The following is a 10,702-nucleotide window of genomic DNA, read 5'->3' as shown; positions in this document are numbered from 1 at the left end:
TCCATGTAATACGTGCCCTCTTTAATACCCAACACCAGGCTCACCCAACCCCCCACCCCCGTCAGAATTACTTCTTCAGGAAACCTTTTTGACACCCTACTTAGGTGAGATTTGTATGTTGTAGCATGTGGTAGAATCTTGCCTTTCCTTTACCATATCCGTCTCAGTTTATTTTTTTTATTTTTTTAAAAGATTATTTATTTATTTATTTGACAGAGAGAGATGACAAGCAGGCAGAGAGAGGGGAGGAAGCAGGCTCCCCGCTGAGCAGAGATTCCCGATGCGGGGCTAGATCCCAGGACCCTGGGATCATGACCCGAGCCGAAGGCAGAGGCCCAACTCACTGAGCCACCCAGGCGCCCCTTAGTTTATAATCATACATGAATCAATCAATAATTACTTGATTAGTATCAGCTTTCTAAATTAGACTTCTTGAGAGCAGGGACTGTGTTCATTAACACTTAGAGCTTCACATGGTGCCTGGTACATAGGAGGGTATTAATGAAAAAGCTATTAAATGAATAACTACATGAATGAATAAATGAACAAAGAGGAATAGAGAACATGGTGGTTGTGCAGTCAGACGGCTTCGAGAGCCAAATTCTGGCTTTGCCACTTATTGTGTGACCTTGAATTAGTTAAACCCCTTAGACCATCATTCAGTTCTCTCATCTATAAAATAGTGGCAATGGTACCTACCTTGTAGGGTAGTTGAAATGAGATAAACATATATCTGTCACATAATAAGCACATATTAAGTGCTAGTATATCATGATTCTCATTAATATGATGAACGATTACTATCAGACTAGCATGATTTTAACCTCTCTGCAGGACTCTCACAGGGTACCAATGTCCTCCATGTTTATCTTCACCTATCTGCTAGCTGGGAAATTCTTCTTCTGATTTAAAATCAGATTATTCCTTTTAAGATTTTATTTATTTATTTGACAGAGAGAGATCACAAGTAGGCAGAGAGGGAGGCCGGGGGAGGGGAGCAGTCTCCCCACTGAGCAGAGAGCCTGATGCGGGGCTTGATTCCAGGATCCTGGGAGCATGACCTGAGCCAAAGGCAGAGTAAGCTTTAACCCACTGATCCAACCAGGAGCCCTTTTTTTAAGGCAGAGGGAGATTGAGAAGCAGACTCTCCGCTGAGCAGGGAGCCTGCCATGGGGCTCCATCATAGGACTCAGAGCTCATGACCTGAGCCGAAGGCAGATGGCTAACGACTGAGCCACTCAGGCGCCCCTAAACTCAGATTTTTTAAAGCCTTAAACTATGTTTTAAAAGTTCATTTCAGCTTATTCATTAAGTCAGTAATTATTTACCATACTTCTTTTTTTTTTAAGGTTTTATTTATTTGACAGATCACAAGTAGGCAGAGAGAGAGAGACTGAGAGAAAGGAGGAAGCAGGTCCCCTGCTGAGCAGAGAGCTCGAAGCGGGGCTCGATTCCAGGACCCTGGGATCATGACCCGAGCCGAAGACAGAGGCTTTAACCCATTGAGACACCCCCATATTTACCATACTTCGGTCATTCATTCATTTAGCAAGTATTTCTCAAGTCAGCTAGGTACTATTCTAAGCACTGGGGATTAAGTGAAAACAACAGAAAAAGATCCTTGCCTTTCTAAAGTAATATTGGGAGAGGCAAAATATAAATATAAAGTGTCAGACAGCAATGTATATATGCTATGGAGTGCTATGGAGAAAAAAGAATCAAGGTAAGTGTAGGTAGGTGCAAGTATTTCTAGATCCTTGTAAGCCATGGGAAAGAGTTCAGATTTTATTCTAAGTGTGAATGGAAGTCTCTGAAAGGTATTGAGCGTGGGAATGATATGATCTAATTTTTGTTTTAAACAAATCATTCGGGGGGCACCTGGGTGGCTCAGTGTGTTAAGCCTCTGCCTTTGGCTCAAGTCAGGATCTCAGGGTCCTGGGATCAAGTCCCGAATCAGGCTTTCTGCTCAGAGGGAGCCTGCTTCCCCCTCTCTCTGCCTGCCTCTCTGCCTACTTGTGATCTCTCTCTCTCCCTGTCAAATAAATAAATAAATAAATCTTTTAAAAAACAAAATCATTTGGGGCACCTGTGTGGCTCAGTCATTAAGTATCTTCCTCGGCTCAGGTCATGATCCCAGGGTCCTGGGATTGAGCCCCTCATTGGGCTGGCTCCCTGCTCCATCCCACTCTGCCCCCTTCTCATGATCTCTCTCTCGCGCTTGCTCTCTCTCAAATAAATAAATAAATAAATACAATCTTTAAAAAATAATAAAGAATATTCAGAGCCTGGTGTTTAACCAAGACTGGGGGGAAATAGGTGGCCAAGAGGCAATTATAATAGTTGGGTTCTGCCAGCCTAGGAAGAGGAGCAGTCCCCACCCATGCAACCTTAGTGGGACTGGAGAACCGACTGGATATTGGTGGGTGGGATGAGGTAGGGTCACAGAGCAGACAGAACACCTTCCTTGTTGGGCTCCTCTAGGACCAAGAGAAACTGAGTGCAGGGTGTCTGGCTGGCTAAGTCAGAAGAGCACGCAGCCCTTGATCCCAGGGTCGTGATTCTGAGCCCCATTTTGGGTGTAGAAATTGCCAGAAAAGAGAGAGAGAGAGACTTGGTGCACTTGAGGGCCAGGGAAGAGGGGAAGGCAGCCCTATTGGTGAGGGGGAGGCAGGAGCTTGGATTTCGATGTGCTTAGTTTCTCAGGTGGTGGCTGCCTATTCCAAAAGATGATGTCTTATCGAGGATTAGAGTGCTGAAGGACAGTGAAGCCTCACGGCTTGAGAGCAGACAGGCTCTGCAGAGGTTAATGCTGGAACAACTAACATGGAAAGGGGTGAGAGATCATCTCAATGTTCAGACACAACAGAAGTGTCCACTGAGCCCAGGGGCTGCACAAGACCTGTCACCATTTCTTGTTTACCCCGAATCAACTTTGCAAGCAGGGTAGGTGTTTTTACCCATATTTTATACATGATAAAATAGATTCCTAGGGTTAAGTAACTTACTCAAAGACACTAGGCTCGTTGGTCACTAACCAGGATTGTGAGGAGTCAAAGCCTTCCCACTGCTCTACTGGAGTTAGACCAGAAGGCCTCAACCCCCTGACTTAGCAAATGAGAAACCAGACACCTAGAAAGAGAATGTAACCTACCCCAAGAGCACTGTTAGAAATTAAACTGTGGGGGTAGGCGGGGTGGCGGGGGCACAGCTGGCTAGCTCAGTCAGAGGAGCATGCGACTTGATCTTGAGGTCAGGAGTTCAAGTCCCATTTTGGGTATAGAGATTACTTAAATTAATAACAAACAAACAAAAAACTCTTTAGAAAAAGAAAAGAAAAAGAAAAGAAACTGAATGAGGGCTATAAACCAGGCACCCAGCATGAAATGTCTCTGTCGGGCGTATGAAAGGGGCCTGGGTTGGGAAAGAAAAGCCAATAGAGAAGACACAAAAAGAAATGAAGGAAGAACTTCTCAGTAGAGTTCACAAGGCCTTGCCTACAGTTTTCCGCAGAACTTCCACTCTCTCTCCTCAATACACCCTACGCTTCTGCTCCCCAGGTTCCTGCAGTTTCCTCCCTCACCATGCAACACTCCACCTACTGACCCCGCCTCTCCTGGAAAACTGCTCACTGAACAGCAAGTTTCCTGTGTGCTCTGTGAGGCCTTCCTGCTCAAGCCTCAGGACCCCGGGGAAGGCCACCAGCAAGGGGAGTTGTGAGTCTCTGGGCGGCTACAGACCGGCGAGTTCATCTTTCCCCAATGACCGCCACGTGATCCCACCAAAAGTAGGCTTATGATAGTGAAGGAAAAGAAGAGAGACAGGAGGAGCCCAGGATCCCTGGAAGACAGGAAGGCCCAAGGACAGGGAGATAAAGCTGACTTTATCTCTTTCCTATGCACACCCACCCCTCAGGCCCCATTCGGGACTGCCCTATACTGGACACCCACAGAAGGATCTAGGCTACTGGCAGGTTGGAAAGGCCCTGGTGAGGCACAGCAGTCAGGCATCGGAGCACCAGATTTATGTTTGCATGTACAGAGATTATACATAAGCTGCACATTTACAGGTGAGACACAGTGTGGGAGGACCCCCAGAACAAAGGCCTTGCTGGAGGCTGAAGTAGCAGATGTTCCACTGAGGCCTACAAGGGGGGATGGCCATGGGGAGGGCCTGAGAGGCAGTCTTCTGGGCAGAGAGGTGGGCTGCCTTGGGCACAGCTCTCTGGGAAGGGGCTGGCCTCCTGAGGATAGGCCAGGGCGGCCAGACGCTGTTGGACACACGCTGCTGTCAGCCTTGCTTCTGGGTCCGCATCCCAACAGTCCTCCAGCAGCTCTCTCAGGCCACCAGGGTCCTGGGAAGAACAGGAAGCAGGCTTAATCCTGGGATCCTCAGTGGCCCTCAGAGGGTCCACATTTTCCTCTGAGGAGCTAATTCAGGTTAATGACTTCACGTGCTGATGGGAAATTACTCCTCTTCCTTTCAGGTGACCAGGGTCTTAGGCAAACAATGGTTAACCCCACAGATAACTTGTGCCATGGAAATTACAGATCAGGTAGCAGGGAAAGGGGCTTCCTGCTAGGAAACTAATTATACAGACCCTGAAATTTCACTGTTTGGCCACCTTTTTAACCCTTTACACCCAGGACTGGCTTTTAGTGGGTCATGGCGGAAACACGAACGTTTGGGACAGGGCAAGGAATTACTGGATTGAACGTTGGGCTCCATTGTACCAGGAGAGGAGCCATCTTGGGAGCAGAGCTCAGGCAGAAGCAAAGCTAAGGAGGCCTTCCTGGAGGAGGGGACTGAGAAAGAGGGCTAACCAATGGTGGAGAGGAAGAGAGACAGACCAGGCAAGTGTGAGCAGGAGGAAGGTGTTTCAGGAATGGGCTGTGAGACTTATGGCAGAAGGGATGAGCCAAAGTATAGAGCAAATCTTCCCAGCTCCAGCTGAACAGGAGACAGGAGTGGGGATAGATGAGAGGAGAGAGGAGCAGATGGGCTGGTCCACACTTTCCAGGTCCCCAGCCCACTAGCGTGGGTTCTTACTGTGGTGATGCCATGCCAAGTGGGTGGGACGCAGGGCCGCCTTCTCTCCTCTACCGCCAAGGTCCACAGCTCACAGGTGCTGGGAGTGCTACCCAGTTCTGCCTCATAGGCCAGCTGGAAGGGTGGTGGTCTGCTGTCTGAGGAAAGGCACATAGGGCTAGATGTCAACTAGTCCTGGGGTGCCTCCTCATGGAAAGTCCAAGAGGGAGAAGGGCAGAACTTCCTGCATCAGGAGGTAGGTGCATCTAGAATGGGTGGGTTAGTTATGGGGGGAAAAGGGGGAACGGTCATACCCATCCTTACCCGGCCACAGATCTGGGCAGCGGCTCAGGATCTCCCAGAGGAGCAGAGCCAGAGAGTACACATCGGCTTGTCGGAGGGCCGTGCCCCAGTCCTGTAGGTCCAGAGTCTTGTCCAAGAGCTCTGGCGCCATGTACCTCTGGGTGCCAGCCTGGAGAGAAAGACGTGGAGGGCCAAGAGTCATCTCCCTGGCAAGCCTTGCCACAACACTGGTCCATGCAGTATCCCCCTGATGAAGTTCTAGAACCTAGGTGAGGTTCGGTGGGCTCCCTCATCACCCCCAGCTAGAGTCAGCAATGTCCTAAACGTCAGAAGTACTGCTGTTCCATTGCCCCAGCAAAGAGCGTGCCTTCATCAGCAACACTGCCGTCATCCTGGGCCTCACCGTCATCCAGAGGACTCACCTCCATGATGGCAGCGGGGCCTCGGGGTTGAGTAGGGGCCCAGGTGGGAGGCTGGGAGAGGCCAGGGAGCACCAAGGCGAGGCCCAGGTCTCCAATGGCACATGACCCATCCTCCCGAATGAGCACATTCTGGCTGCTCAGATCTCGGTGGGCGATCCCTGGTTTATATTGGCCTGTGAGAGAAGCCAAGGTTGAAGGGGCATGGGTCCTCTTCCTTTCTCTTTGGACCCACTTCTTCCCCTCCAAGCTAAGGGAGAATCAGAAGCACAGCGGTGTGGCTCCTGATTCCATGGCTTCCTCCTTCCAGCTCACCCACCATCCTGCCAGCGCTCCTCATGGAGGAATGCCAGGCCCTGCGCCAGAGACAGTGCCATCCGCATGGAACTTCCCCAGTCACTGGTGTGCTGGGTCAAGTAGTGGCACAGAGAACCCTGGGGAACAGCAGAGAGAAAAGGAGGACACATAAGCTGGAGGTGGCTGATCTGCCCCGGGCAGCAGAGATCAGTCTACAGACCTCCCCCCTGCCTCTCCCAGCAGATGGACATGCTGATCCATCCAGGCTGAAACAAGAGGCAGGGGAGGAATGAGAACGTGCCTCAGACTGACGGGAAACCAGTAGCCCTAGTTAAGTGTCTGAGTGCTTACTGTGCCAGGCCTCCTGCAATCCTCACAACCCTAGGAGACAGGGGCCTGTCACTCCTCTGATAGACGAGGAGCTTGAAAGAAAATGAAGTAAACTTGCTGGAAGTCACTTGGTGAGAAGCAAGTAGAGCTGGATCCCCAGCAGTCTGACTCTAGGGTCACTCACGAGTCACCACCTTATCCGGCCTAGGGACCCGAGACACCAACAGAAGCGGAAGAGACAGGGTGAGCTCAGGAGTGGTATTCCCCGGGAACCACCTGGCCTGCGGTGTTAGGCGCCCCCTCCTCCAAGAGCCTCTGGGGAGGAGAGTGAAAGGAGGGGAGCAAGTGGGAAACCGGGAAGGGAAGGAGCATTTGTGTCCCTCATTCCAAAAACATGACTTCAGTGTGCCAGGGAGGTTCAACCAACCAACCAACCAACCAACCAACCAACCAACTTAGGAAAGCAGACGTTGTTGAGCTAGGCATTAAGGCACATGGTCAAAGAGCGGACTTCTCCGAATTCAGGATTTCAGAGGGAGAGGACTGCAGGGGCTAATAAAGCCACTAGTCCTTAGACGGTCCGTAGGGACGAGGCAGCCTGGTCCCTGCCTACCTTGTCCTCTTCGTCCTTCCTGTTCATGATGATTCCCTCCAGGCACATCCCCTTGTTCTCTCACAGTACCTCCTCTCTCAGCACTTAGCACACTTGACATTTGACGCTTATTTTTGTGTTTACCTGATTCGCTACTGTCTCCCCCACTCCTCTCTCAAATCTACAAAGGCGGGGACGAGGCTGTTTGTTTTAGCCCAAGAGGTTAGGCATACGGTTCATAAAGTTCATAAGTACTCGTTGGACGAGTGTGTAAATGGTTTTGGAGGGCTGTGCCTTGAGATATTTCTTTAACATTGGTTTTCCTTAAGGTTGGGAATATGAGTGGCTCTGATTTCTCTTTCTCTATGTTTTCATGAGTAAAAAATATTAGCAAGTATTTCTTGACTAATTAAAAAAAACAAGAAAACAAAAAAAAATCATTTTTCATGTTCTAGAGAAGAGGAAATCTGAAGCAGAAGAATAAGCACAAACAGGCCCCTGCTGTCCCCCAGCCCAGCACCCCCATACACAGACAGGCACAGACACACAGACGCCCCTCTGTCCTTACCTTCGGGTGCAGTTCCAGTACCAGCAGGGGCCCACAGGGCGGGGGCCCAGGGCCCCCTCTGCTGGCGGTGATAAAGCGGACAACGTGGTCGTGCTGTAGGCCTGGCAGCTCATACAACGCTCTCTCGGCTTGGAACTGGGCCACAGCCCTCCGGGAGAAGGCCTTGATGGCTACCAGTTTGCCTTGCAGCTGCCCAGCCCACACCACTGAATGACCTCCTTCCCAGATGACCTGGTGGAAACACGGTGCTGGGTGCGAGCCTCAGCTTGCATCAGGACCAGGCTTCCTCCCCAGCACACCCTCCAGGAGGGACCAGAGGACCTGCCCCCACCACTCCCCGGGCACCTGAGAGAAACACAGCTCAGGCAGCTCGGGCAGCTCAGCACTCCAGTCCCTGCCTGATTCTGGCTCTGGCTCTGGCTCTGGCTCTGGCTCTGGCTCTGGCGCTGATCCACCCTGCACTCTGCAGGACTTTCCCTGTAGCAGGGCTGGGGCAGAAAAGAGCCCTTGGGTCAGGGCACACAGGCATGGAGACTGAGAAAGGGGCTTTGTGGGAGGTAATGGGCTCAGGCTGTAGAGATCTTAGAACCATGGGATCAGGGGACGCTGGAAAGGGCCAAGAGCTTTGGGGCAGTGACCAGGGGTGACAAGGGATGGATGAAGTAGATTAGTACCCAGGATGCTGCTGCCCAGCAGGAGGAACAGGAATAGTCCCAGCAGCACCAGCGCCATCCAGATGGACTCGCCTAGACGTTAAAGCAAGAATGCAGCCTGGATGAACTCTGCCCCAAATCCACTCCACTCCTTTCCCCCTCCTACGAGAACTTGCTTCTGAACCCACCCCCACCTTGGTCACAAGCCCCTTATCTCCCAGTCACCAGGGCAACCAACTTCTCAAGGCCAGGAGGAAGAAAACTTGGGATGGGGGTAGAGTGAGAACTGGCCCTGGTTCTACCTCTCACCCTAACCTGGGCCCCAGCCCCTAACAGGCCCCAGCACACTGCATGGCTACCTGGGATGGTGGGGCGACCCTGGGAGCCAGGAGTCCCAGGGCTCCCTGGAGGAGGCAGATGACTATAATTGGCATTGCAGAAGTCAGTGCCGCACGAGCAGGTGAAGAGGGTGGACCTGGGGCTGGGGTGGGCTCGGGGGCTCAAGTCACAGTGTGGGGACTCACAGTCTGGCTCATCACTGTCTCGGCATCCTGATTGGGGTGGGATTAGAAGAGGAGAGGGAGAGAGAGAGAGAGAGAGAGGGCGAGCGAGCATAACAGAGTCTGGGAACAGAGGATAACCCCCTTCTCTATCAGAGGCATCCCCTCCATCTCATTCGGGCTTTTCTTTCCCTCTGCATATTCCATTTCTCCTCCTCTCCCGCTGCCGTCACCCCCCACCCCAGGATGTACCTGACTCCCACCCTAGCTTCCACCTGCTGTATACTTTGCCATTCACCTTGCATCTCCACCTGTGCCCGGTCTTGGGTCAGGTTCCAGATCCCAAAACAGCAGCGGCTGTAGAGGCAGCGGATAACCCTGGGGGGCCCTGGTCCTGCATCTAGCAGCTTCCCCAGTGTCTTTGTGCTTCCCCGCACTCCAGGGGCCTCAAAGAACACACAGGTCCGCCTGCTTGGGAGTGCTGTGGCCCAGGGTGGGGAGAGGGGAAGGTTCAAGATAGGAGTGAATGCAGGGGCAAAAGCAGCAGCCAAAAGGAGAGACAAAACATGTTTCATATCCCAGGGCCAGCGTGGTAATGCCATAAGAGGAAACAGGGTCAGCAGAGGTCTGGAACCTGACCTCACCATGGGGACACATGGCTCTACTTTTTGCCCTTACTCACCCACCCCACTCACTCTTCCAGAGGGGTGGCTGCTGCTTCAAGTCCCCCTTTCCCTCAGTGGGTGAGTGAAAACCCCCCCACTCCCGACACTTACCTCGCACAGATGTGGGAAATAGTACGCAAAGGCCCAGAGTCCCCAGCATCATGCTGGAGGGGACAAGCAGCATGAGGCAGTGAGCATGAACCAGCACAGCTGCCCTGGCCAGAGCTTCCTTCAGATATAGGGCGCTGTGGGACTTCTGATCCCTCAGTGCCCAATCCTGCCCTCCTCCCTCTTTCCAGTCTTTGTGGGGGAGATGGCTGCTGTGGGGGAGAAGATGGGTGTGGGGAAAAGCAAGGAGAGGGAGGAGCAGAGAACCGAGCTCATATCCTCTTCTCCACAGCCGCCTCCTTCCTCTGCAAAGTGGGAGGAGGGGGTCTTAGAGGCCCCGCTGAGAACCCTGTGATGCCTAACTTCAGGCCTCTGCCCTTTGCTGACCCTGGAAGAAAGTGCTGGATCCTGTCAGCCCTTCTAGGCTGGAAACCAGAGTGAGGTCAACTGAGGGATTCAACTGTGCCCAAGATCCCTTCTTTTCAGGGCTCAGATGTGCAGCTCTCTGGGCAAAGAGAGGCTTCACAGACTAAAGTTGTCCTCAGTTTCCAAACTTCAGAATCAGAAAAAAGTTATATAAAATTTCTCAGAGTTTAAAAAAGTCACATTGGAAATGGGTATAATGGTAAAATTTTATGTTACCAAAATTTGAAAAATCATATTGTGTCAAATACTGAAAAAAAACAGAGAAGGTAAAAACAAAACAAAATCAAACCCAAACCCCACAATACTTCTGTTGAGCACCTCTGTGCTAGGGCATAGCTAGGGCTATGCATTTTACAATCATCTCATGTTATTCTCCCATTGAGCTATTTATTATTATTTTCACTGTACAGGTAAGAAAGTTGAGCTTAGGTAACTTGCCCAAGGTCAATCTGCTAGGAAATAGCAGAGCTAGGATTTGAGCCTAGGTAAGTCTGATTCCAAGCCCAGGCCCTACTCTTCACATTAGTCTATGATGCCTGCAAACAAACAAAAAACTCAGCAATAAAAAATATTTCCAGGGATGCCTGGGTGGCTCAGTTGGTTAAGTGTCTGCTTTCAGGTCAGGTCATGATCCTGGTCCTTGGATGGAGTCCCACATTGGGCTCCCTCCTTGGTGGGGAACCTGCTTCTCCCTCTGCCTGCTGCTCCCCTGCTTGTGTTCTCTCTATCTGATAAATAAATAAAATCTTTTAAAAATTTTCCATTTGATACAATAATTGAATGTTAGAATTTAGATTGTTGAGAAAATATACATCA

General features: G+C 51.0%; 1 protein-coding gene across 1 annotated transcript; it reads right to left on the bottom strand.

The window, feature by feature from the left end:
- Window positions 1-4,006: 4,006 nt before the first annotated feature.
- On the bottom strand, window positions 4,007-9,255 carry AMHR2 (anti-Mullerian hormone receptor type 2; the record flags this gene model as incomplete). The annotated part of the gene is given in 12 exon segments (XM_082741521.1): window positions 4,007-4,164; window positions 4,166-4,351; window positions 5,047-5,183; window positions 5,350-5,497; window positions 5,751-5,923; window positions 6,067-6,181; window positions 7,535-7,765; window positions 7,880-8,022; window positions 8,209-8,280; window positions 8,547-8,738; window positions 8,986-9,238; window positions 9,241-9,255. Coding segments are annotated over 12 exon segments (1,788 nt in total). The 3' UTR covers window positions 4,007-4,041.
- Between the last annotated feature and the right edge of the window lie 1,447 nt (window positions 9,256-10,702).

This window comes from Mustela nivalis (genome assembly GCF_964662115.1).
Source record: "Mustela nivalis genome assembly, chromosome: 7".
Taxonomy (NCBI): Eukaryota; Metazoa; Chordata; class Mammalia; order Carnivora; family Mustelidae; genus Mustela; species Mustela nivalis.
Note: the sequence above shows the minus strand (reverse complement) of the source record. Positions and strands in the feature narration are given on the sequence as shown.